The sequence below is a fragment of the Aureobasidium subglaciale genome (assembly GCF_000721755.1).
Source record: "Aureobasidium subglaciale EXF-2481 unplaced genomic scaffold scaffold_12, whole genome shotgun sequence".
NCBI classification, from domain to species: Eukaryota; Fungi; Ascomycota; class Dothideomycetes; order Dothideales; family Saccotheciaceae; genus Aureobasidium; species Aureobasidium subglaciale.
This window is the reverse complement of record NW_013566983.1, coordinates 127,161-139,972: the sequence shown is the minus strand read 5'-3', so window position 1 is coordinate 139,972 and position 12,812 is coordinate 127,161. Positions and strand designations below refer to the sequence as shown.

At 51.3% G+C, this 12,812-nt stretch overlaps 7 protein-coding genes across 7 annotated transcripts; 3 read left to right on the top strand and 4 right to left on the bottom strand.

The window, feature by feature from the left end:
• Positions 1-14: 14 nt before the first annotated feature.
• On the bottom strand, positions 15-1,150 carry AUEXF2481DRAFT_80298 (uncharacterized protein). Its single transcript, XM_013487824.1, has 4 exons — positions 1,086-1,150; positions 983-992; positions 616-812; positions 15-558 (listed from the first exon to the last, which is right to left on the bottom strand). Exons 1-4 carry the CDS (start codon positions 1,108-1,110, stop codon positions 461-463), a joined length of 330 nt encoding a protein of 109 aa, XP_013343278.1. The 5' UTR covers positions 1,111-1,150; the 3' UTR covers positions 15-460.
• A 709-nt stretch (positions 1,151-1,859) lies between these two features.
• Positions 1,860-2,923, bottom strand: AUEXF2481DRAFT_80297 (uncharacterized protein; the record flags this gene model as incomplete). The annotated part of the gene is made up of 2 exons (XM_013487823.1): positions 2,523-2,923; positions 1,860-2,456 (listed from the first exon to the last, which is right to left on the bottom strand). Exons 1-2 carry the CDS (start codon positions 2,616-2,618, stop codon positions 1,860-1,862), a joined length of 693 nt encoding a protein of 230 aa, XP_013343277.1. The 5' UTR covers positions 2,619-2,923.
• A 415-nt stretch (positions 2,924-3,338) lies between these two features.
• Positions 3,339-5,353, top strand: AUEXF2481DRAFT_40550 (uncharacterized protein). Its single transcript, XM_013487718.1, has 3 exons — positions 3,339-3,576; positions 3,629-4,956; positions 5,010-5,353. The coding sequence occupies exons 1-3, from the start codon at positions 3,434-3,436 to the stop codon at positions 5,105-5,107; spliced, it is 1,569 nt and encodes a 522-aa protein (XP_013343172.1). The 5' UTR covers positions 3,339-3,433; the 3' UTR covers positions 5,108-5,353.
• Positions 5,354-6,725: 1,372 nt separating this feature from the next.
• AUEXF2481DRAFT_66298 (uncharacterized protein) lies at positions 6,726-7,301 on the top strand (the record flags this gene model as incomplete). Its single annotated transcript, XM_013487814.1, has 2 exons — positions 6,726-6,908; positions 6,960-7,301. The coding sequence occupies 2 exons, from the start codon at positions 6,726-6,728 to the stop codon at positions 7,299-7,301; spliced, it is 525 nt and encodes a 174-aa protein (XP_013343268.1).
• A 76-nt stretch (positions 7,302-7,377) lies between these two features.
• On the bottom strand, positions 7,378-8,227 carry AUEXF2481DRAFT_98197 (uncharacterized protein; the record flags this gene model as incomplete). Its single annotated transcript, XM_013487853.1, has 5 exons — positions 7,990-8,227; positions 7,855-7,928; positions 7,653-7,797; positions 7,561-7,597; positions 7,378-7,508 (listed from the first exon to the last, which is right to left on the bottom strand). Exons 1-5 carry the CDS (start codon positions 8,161-8,163, stop codon positions 7,378-7,380), a joined length of 561 nt encoding a protein of 186 aa, XP_013343307.1. The 5' UTR covers positions 8,164-8,227.
• A 171-nt stretch (positions 8,228-8,398) lies between these two features.
• On the top strand, positions 8,399-10,504 carry AUEXF2481DRAFT_247450 (uncharacterized protein). Its single transcript, XM_013487852.1, has 2 exons — positions 8,399-10,080; positions 10,135-10,504. Exons 1-2 carry the CDS (start codon positions 8,559-8,561, stop codon positions 10,341-10,343), a joined length of 1,731 nt encoding a protein of 576 aa, XP_013343306.1. The 5' UTR covers positions 8,399-8,558; the 3' UTR covers positions 10,344-10,504.
• A 161-nt stretch (positions 10,505-10,665) lies between these two features.
• On the bottom strand, positions 10,666-12,540 carry AUEXF2481DRAFT_5508 (uncharacterized protein; the record flags this gene model as incomplete). Its single annotated transcript, XM_013487610.1, has 5 exons — positions 10,666-11,461; positions 11,521-11,715; positions 11,773-11,986; positions 12,038-12,220; positions 12,273-12,540. 5 exons carry the CDS (start codon positions 12,538-12,540, stop codon positions 10,666-10,668), a joined length of 1,656 nt encoding a protein of 551 aa, XP_013343064.1.
• Positions 12,541-12,812: the final 272 nt, after the last annotated feature.

The following is a 12,812-nucleotide window of genomic DNA, read 5'->3' as shown; positions in this document are numbered from 1 at the left end:
CACTCCACATGGCTCTGTGCGTATTAGGTCATTCATGGCAAAGTATCGAGTATGAACGCATGTTACGTGCTGTGTTTACTGTGATCTGCTCTGCTCTGCTTAATGCGCGCTTCAAATCACTTTCTCGTCCATTTCTAGCCTCTGCTGTTTCGATGTACAGATCACGATGTAGAAATCACCATCTTGGCCAGTCCACGCTGGAGCTGCAGTTGAATTTGGAACGTGAAAATTTTGGAGTCGACGGGAGCAGTTTATCTCATCATGGCTATTGCGCCATGCCGGGAGGCTTTTGCGATTCTTTTGTGGACATGAAACTAGTCGGCAGCTTCCCTTCCCAGACTGAGAAAACGCCTTCCTTTTGAACCACTGTCTCTGTCATCGAGACCAGGTTGACTGCAAACCAACACCGCTGCGACACTTGATCATGCTCGTAATCCCATCGAATCCGTCCTTGCCGCACTTATATCGAAGAAGGGTAAAGCATGACGCGGACGGTGGCACCGAACGAACGGGGAGGGAGGTTGTTGCGGAACTGAGCGCGGACGACACCAGAGTTGCCTGTGATTCTTTGTCAGATTGTCTCCTTTCTCTTTCTGCTTTCCTGAGCATATGTACCGTGAGCGCGGGTGACCTTGCCCCACATGACTCTGATCTTGGAGCCGCGGACTTCCTTGGAGGCGCGGTAGACGAAGGCGACCTTCTTGCCGCAGTAAAAGCTGGCGGCCTTGGAGTCGTCGACACCCTCAATCTTGATCAAGCTGGTGTTGGGGTTGGTGTTGCGCTTGCCTCTCTGGTAGCTGAGGTGACGTCCCCTACGCGGTAGAGGTCAATAAATGTTCCTTGCGATGCGTCGCCTGTTTTGCCGTGGGTGGGATTGGTTTGATTTGGACATTGCTCGGTACGTGTGCAGACGGAGGTCGTTCGGATGCAGCGAAAGAGCCGTAGAAATAAGGCAGGGCAGCGGTTTGGATTCATTACTCACTTGACGTAGACTGTTGGGTGTTAGCAGACAATTTTTCAAACCACGCGCATCTGTCGGCTGGCATCCTTGCAGAACCAGGCTCCAGCTTCTCAGTGTTACTCACGGCGGTGACCTTGCTCGGATGGCATTTTGTGTCGATTTGGATTGTCCCGGCGAGTGTCGATAGGTGTTGTCGGTCGGATCTCACGGTCGCTAGTAAAAAGTCGCAGCAAGTCAAGCGGAGAGCACTTGGAATTCAACACTGTGGGTGTGTGCCGATGTTAGCGTCTTGGCGTCGAAACTCCAACTTTCCCAGACAGCAAGTCATCCACTTGCAAGCAACCTCGCTCTCAATCAATGATCGCACTGTTTGACAGGCGGTACGAATCAGAGAAATACTAATGTACTGTAGCTCTTCTATGCACTACAGGCCTCGGGTATAATCACCACTTATTTGGATTCCGAACTCGATAGGCCAGCCCACGATCAACAAGTCGACGAAACATTCAGATCTCCACACTATTCGTGCTCGCTTTATGCCCACGCGTCGAATTCGCAAACAGCGAACTGCACATAACTTCAGATCAGAATTCTTCGTCACGTTGCACCAGAAGAAAGTAAAGCTTGGGAGAATCTCGCATCAAGTAAAGTCTGTAGAATAGAAGAGAAGGTCGATATCGTTCTCTGCAAGGCAGTGATGTGCCTCAAGTAAGTGGACGTAAGCTGCTCGAGTGTCCCATTCCTCATTTAACCCTGTCCTTCGATTCTCCATTTCCCTCATCCCTAGCAGCCACCCAACAAGATCATATGCTATGCTTCGACCAAGAGGCTGGCGGGCATAGCAGCGAGAGATGGCAGCTCTTCATAAATGCGGTTGAGAATTAGTGTCTTGGTGGCCTCAAAACTCTGACCCATCCTCGTCGTTGACCATCTTGGAAGCCTCTCCATCCTCCTGAACAGATTCGATGTTACCTGAGACGGAATCGGTAGCCTCTCCACCGCCGTTGACGATCTGGCCAACTGCGGCCTTGGGGGGCTTGACCGGAGTCTTGCGAGGACGAATAGTCTTTTTGGGAGCCTTGGAAGTCTTTCCGTCATCCGAATCGCCATCCTCAGTACGGGAGACAGTTTTCTTGGTGGCCCTCTTGAGGACAGATTTAGGAGCATCTTCGTCCTCGCCGTCGTCTCCTGCCTTAGCAGCATTCTTCGCGGCTTTCTTGCGCAGGGTCTTAGGAGCGTCGCTGTCCTCGTCGTCATCTGATTCGGCGGCTTCAGCCTTGCGCTTGGGTGGACGGCCGCCCTTGCCCTTAGGGGTCTTGGGGGTTTTGGGAGTCTTGGGTGCGGATGGAGCGGCTGAGTCGCTGTTGGCAGATGGGGCAGTGACGCCGGTCTTGCCGCCGGCTTTCTCGATCTTCTTGAGGAGATTACGGTAAGAGACCTTCATGCTCTCCACGGAGGCGGCGCCAAACGCCTGGGTTGCCTTATCCCAATTAACCTGTCGAGCGCAGAGTTAGCACATGATCGCAAACCTGCATGCTCAACAATCTGATCATCAACATACATCATTGTTGTCATCAGAACTGAGAAAGATGGCGAGGATGCGGTCTTTTTCACCATCAGAGAGGACCTCCTTGGCTATGGCGTAAGAGTACGACATGCTGGACGTTTCTTGAGAGTCTTGATGTGGGATTGGGGATGAGAAAGATGATGCGCGGGTTCATCAAGTGTGATCACGCGTCTGTCGGAAGGTGTTGGAGCATTGTTGAGTTGAGAAGGAAGGATACCACTGAAGGAAGTTGGTTTTGTATGCAGCTCTTGATCCTAAGTGAAAGACGGATGGATGCGAAAAGTCGCGGCAGGTATTCCACGGCCGTCTCACTTCCGGAGCCATCTGGATATCAAAGGAATAGATTCACTGTCTACAGGCTTGTTGCTATTTACCACACAAACCCGATTTCCTCCATGCTTTGCATCTGAATATGTGTTTACACGACGAAATAGCGATAGCATCATACCTTTCTGCCAAATGTGGCTGTGGATAGACAACAGGAAGATGGGGAAGACCTCGTTGGCAGAGGAGTGAACCAGGTGGAATCTTGTCCATACGACTCGCCCTGTGTTTGACCAAGTGAAATCTTACTGATAGTGATTGCCCGAACCACCTGATGAGTCCTGAACAACCAATGCGACATGAAGAGAGGACTACGACTACAACAACTTGATTCTATGGATTAGATCAATACCAAAAGCGAGGTGGACCATTATAAGAGGTTTCGACGTCAGAGATGGAAACAATGTCGGATGTGGGGCAGTTGAAGGACTCAGCGAAATCGGGGCGCATCCGCTGGCAATAGGGCTTTGTTCAACAGTGACTCAATTTCGCTTTGTAGAACAGTACAAACCACGTCAAAGACATACCAGCATAACACCAGCGACCCCTCCGACCGCTCCAAAACCCCCACCACCTTCACAATGGCTTACACCAACGGATTCGAACAGTCAATACCTCACCAGCAGGAGAAGAACCTGCCCGGCGGCGGCAATTGGGTCGTGCAAAAGTTTGGCGGTACCAGCGTCGGCAAGTTTGCCGTCGACATTGCCCAGGACATTGTCATGTAGGTCGCATGCCCACTCTGGACTCATACCGTGTACTGATGGTATGCCCAGTGCCAGCCTCAAGGAACACCGTACCGCCATTGTCTGCTCGGCACGTAGCACCTACACCAAGAGCGAGGGCACCACCAACCGTCTTCTGCGCGCTGCCCGCGAGGCTGAACGCATTGGCTCGCGCAAATATGTCGACATTGTCGATGTGATTCGCGCAGACCACATCGTGGTTGCAAAGGATACCATCTCTTCTGCCGAGATCCTGGACAAGTACTCGGAGTGTGTCAATGCCGAATGCGACAATTTGATCAAGATCCTCGAGTCCGCCCAGCACTTGACCGAGGTCAGCAAGCGTACCGAAGACAAAATTGTCGCCAAGGGAGAGAAGCTGTCTTGTCTCTACATGACAGCCGTTCTGCAGGACCGCGGATGCAACGCCCAATATGTGGATCTCAGCAATGTCATTGACTTCCCAGTCGAGCGCATTGACGACAGCTTCTACCGCAACCTGGCCAGCTCGCTCGCAAAGGCCGTACAGGCCTGTGGAGATGCGGTCCCCGTCATCACTGGCTACTTTGGCGACGTCCCTGGCGGTCTCCTGACCCAGATTGGACGCGGATACACCGACCTTTGCGCCGCTTTGGTTGCTGTCGGAATTGGCGCTTCGGAGCTGCAGATTTGGAAGGAGGTTGATGGCATCTTCACTGCAGACCCTCGTAAAGTGCCCACCGCTCGTCTCTTGCCATCGGTCACTCCTTCCGAGGCTGCCGAATTGACTTTCTATGGATCTGAAGTTATTCACCCCTTCACCATGGATCAGGTCATCAAGGCCAGCATCCCCATTCGCATCAAGAACGTCAAGAACCCTCGCAACCAGGGCACTATCATCTGGCCCGATCAAGCCGATGACTTGGAGGAAAAGAAGCCTTCTCTCTTCCGTAACCGTAGCCTGGTCAGCCTCAGCACCCACGATGGACCCAAGCGTCCCACCGCTGTCACCATCAAGCGCGGTATTACCGTGCTCAACGTACACTCTAAGAAGCGTACTCGTGCCCACGGCTTCCTCATGTCGATCTTTTCTGTTCTCGACAAGTGGCATCTGTCTGTCGACCTCATCTCCTCGTCTGAAGTGCACGTCTCCATGGCTCTGCACTCCGAGGTTGCCCTCTTGTCTGGCGCTGGACCCGATTCCGAAGAGATTCAGATCGAGTCCGCCGCTCTCAAGGGTGCGGTTGACGACCTGAGTGTATGGGGTGATATTGATCTTGTCCCTGGCTTGGCCGTCATTAGCCTTGTTGGCCGCCAGCTGCGCAGCATGGTCGGCATCAGTGGCCGCTTCTTCAGTGTCCTTGGGGAAAATGGCATCAACATTGAGATGATCTCGCAGGGTATGTGTCCTAACAATCATTTATTCATACAAGAGCTAAACGATCTTGTACAGGTGCCAGCGAGATCAACATTTCTTGCGTCATCGAAGAGTCTGAAGCCAACAGAGCTTTGAATGTGGTCCACACCAACCTTTTCACCTTCCTGGATTGATTTAGCGTTTAGCATAGCGTTGCACTGTTGCATACCAACAAGTGGATGAGGTGAATGAGCGTAAAAAGTTCTAAGCATATTATACCATTGCCGTCTTTTTGAGATAGCACCATTTTCTCTTGTGTACACTATGTAGACGAGTACATATCGAGGTCCGTGCCTTTGCCTGCTTATCATCACGAACCTTTTCATATCTTTGTTTCGTTACGGGCCTGAGACGAGCACCGCGGCCACCTTAGTGAGATGATCTGGCAGCCAGGGTCAGCACCACAGCGGTGTCTGTCGAAACCTAGCCCAATGCAGTAAGGAACACAGGGTTCTTGCTACTGCGAGAAGTCAACACACGCCGTAATGAGTGCCAGCCAAATTTCTCTTGTCTACTGGAATTCGTCCTTAGTCACAGAACTACCGGACATGCTGCATATAAACAGATACTCGACAGTTCATACTGTACGCCTACGGTGCACTCACACGCTACAGTCGGCAATTTCTGGTCTTCATGCAATATTCCTGTCTGTCACGCAAGTAGCTTGTTCGTTCACAATTATATGATGAAGTCAATCAGATGCACGGAGATGTGACAGAGGACTGTTACCTACCATGCCTGCAGGGCTCATGAGGTATACGCGAAGAGAACGATATGGGAACTAAGATGACAGCTTTGTGCTTGCAACATCCGTGATATGATAAGCCGCCGTGCAACGATGCTAACATTGTCGAAGGTCAACCAGCTCTATCATATGGGATTGAATATGGCAGACGAGAAGCACAATGAGTGGGATTCTTTGCATCATGTCAAGGCTCGGAATTCACATATGTTATGGTCGGCAGCATGATCGGTACGTCCTCAGGAGCATCAGCAGAGTACGCTTGACCTCAAACTCTGTGTCGAACTTATACTGTGATCCTAGGGACGGCAGACGATAATTTTGTGCAGCAATGCAACTGGCCTGGGAGCTCTCTGCAAATGCGTGTCAGAACCATAATTTCGTTTACTGTGTTCCCTTTCCTGAAGAAAGCGGGTGAGACGAGTAAGATATGGACATCTTGACGATTGTGTTGAGCATACATGCATACCAGGTAGGAAGCAACATGTCCCTATGGAGCCAGCGTGTGGAAACATTTGTTGAAGGAAGTAAGTATACGAGAGATTCGGGAAGTGGTAAACAATTGAGGCTTCTCAGAAGCCGAATCAGAGATAGGCCGACAACATAATTGAGCTGGACTCTGGCGAAGCTGAACCTGACTCGCTGCTGTTTGGCAAAGTGGCATGCATGAGTGAGCTGACTGACCTAATAGAGGCAGGCTGACGCGGTGCGTGAATGTCCACGAGCAGTCGAAATCAGATCGAGTGCGAGGTGCGAGTGAAGGCAAATGGCGCTCCACTGCTCTTAGTTTCATCGAGCGACTAGCTAAATGGCAACTCGATTCTCAGACCGCAGACCGGAATTGCACAAAATCCATTGATGCGTTATGCCTCTTGGCAGAAGAGAACACAGTCCCCAGACATCGGTGACTTTGAAGCCGAGCGTGGGGAAATTCACATCTTCGTTCACATGCTAAAAGTGCCGAGGATAGAAACATTTTCTCATACAACACAACAATATCAAAGACAACGATGCGTACCTCGCCCAACATCATCATCACCGGAACTCCCGGAGTGGGAAAGACAACCCACTGCGAGCAGCTTGCGTCAAGCACTGGTCTCACTCACCTCAATGTCAACAAGGTCGTGAAAGAGCGCGACTGTGAGGATGGCTTCGACGACGAGCTCAACAGTGTCATTGTCGATGAGGACAAGGTAAGTCATGCAATATCAGTCTCTTCGGTCAGCTTGTCTAACTATGGCCAGCTCTTGGACGCCATTGAGTCCGACCTCGAAGCTGGTGGTCAAATCATAGACTGGCACGCCTGCGACATGTTCCCTCAGTCCATGATCGACCTCGTTGTCGTCGTCCGTTGCAATAGCACCGTCCTCTACGATCGTTTGAAGAGTCGTGGCTACAGTGACAAGAAGCTCGACGAGAACATGGACGCTGAAATTATGGAGGTCCTCCTGCAAGAGGCACGCGATTCTTACGATGAAGAAATCGTCGTCGAGTTACAGAGCGACGACCTCGACCAAATCGATGAGAACCTCGAGCGTATCCAGACTTGGATCGAAAACTGGAAGAAAGATCACTCCGAAGCATAATCGCCTATCCATTTATACGAAGACTACGCTATACACACCACTATTCTGCAATTCAGAAAACGCCTGCAGGCTTCCCCTACTCGGTGTGCGCATTGAGCCACTCTGTCAGTTTGGCCAACGCCTTTCCACGGTGCGAAATCTTGTTCTTCTCGACCTTGGGCATCTCAGCGTATGTCTGGCCTTCGTACTCGAAGCATGCATCCCATCCTATGGTTCCAATTAGTCTCTCCTGGTCGCAACAAGGAAGCAACAAGCTTACCAAAAACCGTGGGACCACGTGCCTCTACAATTTTGCCCTGTTGCAGCGGTCAGCACGTCTCGGGAAAAGGCACTCCCACTGTGTAAATGTACCTTGGTTCTTCCCTGGAACACAATAGGTTCGTGGCCAGGACCCTCGGAATAGGCGAATGTGCATACGGCTTGGGCGCCCTTGTCTTCGAATCCAGCCAGAAGCTTGTGGAACTGCTTAACACCCAATGACTGCAAGAACCACTTACTGCAAACAGTTCGTTAGTCCGATAGAAAAAGAGAGCCGGGTTCGATGTCATCTTACACATATGGGCCTGGGAGTTCGTCAAAGGCGTCGAAGCATAGACATGTATCTTCAACCAGGACTGGGCCACCAACCTAGATAATCGCAACCTTAATGAATTGTCTTATACACTGTTGTGCATCATCTTTTGCGTACCGTGTCCGCTGCTCTACGACACTTGTCCTTTGAGATCTCCTCAATTGTGCCTTGAATCTCAAGCAAGTCCACGGATTGGTTGGAGAGGTCAACACCAGTTGGGGCGAGAATTGCTTGTACTTCGGCTAGCTTGTTCTTGTTGCCGGTAATGAAATTGAGCTGCTTGGGTGCCATGTCTGCGATTTGGTTCGAAAAATTCTTCCTTGGGGAATATAGTCTCAATGGGGTCCGAAATGCTGTTCTTATCATCAGACGTTTATGTTTGTTCCCAGCAATGGTTGATGCTCAAGAAATCTTTCCCTTGCCAAGAGGTAAAGAGCCGCCGTCGTCTCAAACAAGTCACCGACTGTTAGGGATCCTTTCATCTCCTCTTCACTGCTCACTGCTCCCCTGTCCTCCTCGATCTCATCGGCTTCTAGATTGCTCCAAAGCTGGTATTGGGAAATGAGCTTACTCATGCTGAAGTTCTTGCAGTAAAGAATCCATTTAGATAGTCCGTTTCTAGCTTTGGACAGGGTGCCCGCTCACAGTTGAAAGCCGGATTTCACTACTTTATAGGACCAAGAACCATGGACCCCAATGCGACTGATGTACCAGTTCCCGGCCTGCAAATAAAATCAACGACGTCACAGAAGCTGGACACAACCTGGTTGACTGCGCTGGTAGCATTACTGATTTTGGCAATCACAACTCGCTTCATCAGTGGTCTTCTTGGGCCATCGAAGTCTGCTCATGATGGATCCAAGAGTGTACCGATGATTCCATATTGGATTCCCATCATCGGACATATACCCCAGTTCAGTTTCGCGCCCCAAGATTTGTTGAGCAAAGCACGCGACACATATCGAAGTGGTGTCTTTGCTCTCAATTTAGGCAGTACAACACACAATATTGTCTTTTCACCATCCATGGGTGGATCTTTGATGAATCAAAAGCACTCAATCGCCAATATGGACTCGGTAGGCAAGCATGTCATGACCGCTGTGTTTGGATTTCCGAAGTCGAAAGCATCCATGCAAAGGTACGATGCTTCGCTTTCAGGATTAAACACATGCTATAAGCATTTGATCTCCGAGTCGTCCTTGAAGAATATGGTTCAGAACACGATCGATGTAACGAAACGCAACATTGCCAATCTGGTCACCTTTTCCGAAAGCAGAGTCGACCAAGTAGAGTGGGAACGTACCAGCAATGCCGAAACAAACACGAAACCTGATGGTGAACTAGTCGTGGAGGCTAGTATGATGCCCTTGATACGCGACTTCATCGCTGCGAACGCAAATCCATCTCTCATAGGCTCTGATTTTGTCAACAACAATCCCGACTTCTTCCAGGATCTTTGGGATGTGGACAGAGGATTTAAATGGCTTGCCACCGGACTTCCTGCGTGGTTACCTATTCCTCAGGTCTGGAAAGCAAAGATTGCACGAAACCGTGCTTTCGATCAAATACTCAAATTTGAAGAAGCAATGGAGAGGAGAGCGAATGGCGAGGATCCGGGACAAGAATGGCAGGATCTTGACAATGTCGGTCCGGTGCTCACCGAGAGACTGACCCTGTATCGTCAACTCAGATTTACCATGAATGAGCGAGCAGCCCTGGAACTATCACTGCTGTGGGCTATGAACGCGAATGCAAACATGCTGGTCTTCTGGATGCTCAACCACATCTACGCGGACAAGGATGTTCTCGCCCGACTACGCGAAGAAATTGCGCCATTCGTGCATGCTTTCCAGCCCAAACAAACTCTCAAAATGCCAGAACCACCTCGTATTGACACATTCGACCATGAGGCCCTGACGAGCAAGTGCCCCTTACTCAAGAGTTGCTATATTGAGTCCCTTCGCCTAGACGCCGCGCCCTGGAGTTTTAGAGTCATGCAAGAGGACTTGGTCCTTCCGGCTTCCAAGGAGAAAGATGCGGAGAGGTTCTTGCTGAAGAAAGGAACGTATGCTCATATTGCTCACTCTGTTCATCATACGGATCCGGCCTATTTCGACGATCCACAGGCGTGGAGAGCGGATAGACATATCAAGCACGAGCGAGGAGACGACGAGGTCTCTGTAAACATGGGAACGATTCGACCATATGGTGAGTTGAGAAGGTCAATTTCTTCCCCGACAAAAGCTGACATGTATGCTGCAGGTGGCGGTCACTCCATGTGCAAGGGTCGTGCTTTTGCCCAAAAGGAGGCTTTGGTCTTTGCGGCGGCTTTCATCAGCATGTGGGACATGGAACCCGCTGACGGTGCTCCTTGGAAATTGCCACGATACAAACCTGCTACCGGCGTGTACAGCACAAACGACGATATTCGAGTATGGATATCACGCCGAAAGGGACTGCCAGAAGTATAGTGAGGAGGGTGTTTTGCTCATATCAGATAGGTGTATCACACTATGCCGAATGGTACTCTTGTCAGTTGAAAGTTTTGTTGTTTTGTGATACATGACAAAAGGTATTTTCTTTTGCAAGTCACTCATTGCCGTTCCTCTCTTCGAGTCAACAGGCCAAGTGACCCTGGTATGAGGCTCCTGTGCCCATGCAACGCGCTGCTAAAATACAAACCGACAACGCCTCGCTATATAATCTCAGTGTCGTGAGCCAGAGGAGCGTGATGGTCAGACTCGCTCTGAGCTCTGTTCGTGTTGCTTGATAGGAATAGATCTTCACCCGGGCTCAACGACGGTACAGCTCGCGCTCCCTGTCTTGTAATCTCTCACGACGCTCACGACTCGGACTCCTACTACGAGTCCTTCGATGATTGTCTCTTCCGTTAGGCGGAAGGCGATCTCGAGAATATCCTCCATGCTCACGAGAGTTTCTCCTGGCATTCGGTGGCGCAGCGTCGTCGCGACGTGCAGCTGAATAGCTAGGGATGTATGTATCAATGTTTGGACCTCCTCTTGGGTTTACGGGTGGAGGTCGTGGAGGAAGGCGACCATCTGATGGAGGTGGGGGAGGTCGAGGAGGTAGACGACCGTCGGCTGGAGGCGGTGGTAAATGTGATGAGCCATTCGGATGCGGAGGTGGCGGTAAGGGAGGTCTGCGGGAATCGGGACCGTTCTGCCACGCTGGTCGTCTTGCTAGGGGAGGAGTATCGTGTGAAGGGGCTCGCGAATCGTATGGTCTTGGTGGAGGAGCAGCTCTCTGGTCGCGGGGTGGCCCTCTGCGGTCGTAGGCAGCATAACCGTTTGGAGGACCGTAGTTGCGGCCACCAGCTGCGCCCCAAGCTTCGTCAGGACCCATACCTACAGTGCCGCCAGCAGGTGCAGGAGGCATGGCGGCGCGCTTCTCGTGGTGCTTTCTGCGATCGAGCTCGTGTGATTCTTCGAAGCGTGGAAGGTCTTCTGGACGGGAGGGAAGAGGGTGGGTTTTGAAATAAGGGTGCTGTAGGGCATCCCAGGCATTGATGCGTCTGCGCCAATCCAGCTTGAGCAGTTCGGCGAGCAGGTTCAAGGCTTCTGGGTGCAGGCTGTGTCTTGTGTCAGCGAGTGCTCTGTTGCATTGAATGCGGAAGGGGGCAAAACTCACTTGCGGAACCTTTGGCGAAGGGTACCGCGCTGAGGCTCGAACTCCTTGACACCCTCGCAACCAGGGAGCTGAGACCAGCCAGGCATATTGTCCTCGTTGGGCGAGCCGACCAGTTCGAAGATGATTTGCGCCTGGTTGAGATCCGACTTGCCCTCGAGGATGGGCCTGCCTTCGAACATCTCGGCAAAGACGCAGCTATTCAAAGGTCAGAGGGTGCCATGTATACAGAAGAGGAGATAGGACACAACTCACCCAGCACCCCACATGTCTATGGCCGGGGTGTATCTTCTCAGCTGCAACAGAAGCTCTGGCGGACGGTACCATCGCGTTACGACAAGAGTGGTATAGTCCCGCACGGCGTCTCCGTTGCCTCGGCCGGGCTGAGGTACAGGCCCATCGTAGTGACGAGCGAGACCAAAATCAGCAATCTGAAGTAGGCCGCGATTATTGATGAGAATGTTTGCCGCTGTCGAAGATTAGCTGGGAGCAGGGAGAGCAGAGTCTGGATGGTGGCTACCCTTCATATCGCGGTGCAAGATGTGGCTGTCGTGCAGATAGCGCAAGCCTTCGAGCAATTGCAGCATGTAGCACTTGATCTGAGCCTCTGTGAAGATGATGTCGGGGTTTGTGGTCATTCCAGAAAGATCATGATCCATGTAAGGGCAGACCATGTAGAGAGTGGCGCGCTTCTTGACATCTTCTGCACTCTCTGTTAGGACACGGCGCATCAAAATCGGAGCGGTTGGGCGTACTCTTGTGTCGCTCGACGGCCATCTCCTGGAGGGTCAAGACATTGGCATGAGACAGCATCTTGAGGAGCTTGATCTCGCGCAAGGCGGTGATGGGGAAGCCATCCTTTTCGTTGTGTATCAAGATCTTTTTGAGGGCGACGATGGCGCCGGATCGCTTTGATCTGGCCTTTGAAACGACACCGAAAGTGCCTTCACCCAACTTTTGCACGATTTCAAAATCGTCAATACCAGCGCATCCGCGGAACCGGCGCTGGCTAGAATCCATCATGGTGACTGGTTGTCGAATCAGTTGATTGTCATGGCTTTTGGGATGCGCGTGTCTGCAAAGGATGGATCAAGTCCCAGGCGGAGCGATTATGAAGCAGTCGGCGACCGAGTGTTGAAATAGACTGGTCAAGTTGGATCGGATCGGATCGGATTAGTACATGTTGATGAGTGAAAGTGCGATGCGACTATTAGGTATGTCATTGGAACCTCTCGCTATTCGCGTCTTGGCATTGTTCCGTCGACGCCAAAGAGAGCATTCCATCCTCGCCCTCG

Coding starts and splice junctions, on each gene's coding strand:
- AUEXF2481DRAFT_247450 (XM_013487852.1), top strand. CDS start 8,559: ATGGACCCCAATGCGACTGATGTACCAGTTCCCGGCCTGCAAATAAAA. Junction 10,081..10,134: donor GGGAACGATTCGACCATATG/GTGAGTTGAGAA, acceptor TGTATGCTGCAG/GTGGCGGTCACTCCATGTGC.
- AUEXF2481DRAFT_40550 (XM_013487718.1), top strand. CDS start 3,434: ATGGCTTACACCAACGGATTCGAACAGTCAATACCTCACCAGCAGGAG. Junction 3,577..3,628: donor ATTGCCCAGGACATTGTCAT/GTAGGTCGCATG, acceptor TGGTATGCCCAG/TGCCAGCCTCAAGGAACACC. Junction 4,957..5,009: donor CATTGAGATGATCTCGCAGG/GTATGTGTCCTA, acceptor GATCTTGTACAG/GTGCCAGCGAGATCAACATT.
- AUEXF2481DRAFT_80298 (XM_013487824.1), bottom strand. CDS start 1,110: ATGCCATCCGAGCAAGGTCACCGCC. Junction 559..615: donor CAAGGTCACCCGCGCTCACG/GTACATATGCTC, acceptor AAAGAATCACAG/GCAACTCTGGTGTCGTCCGC.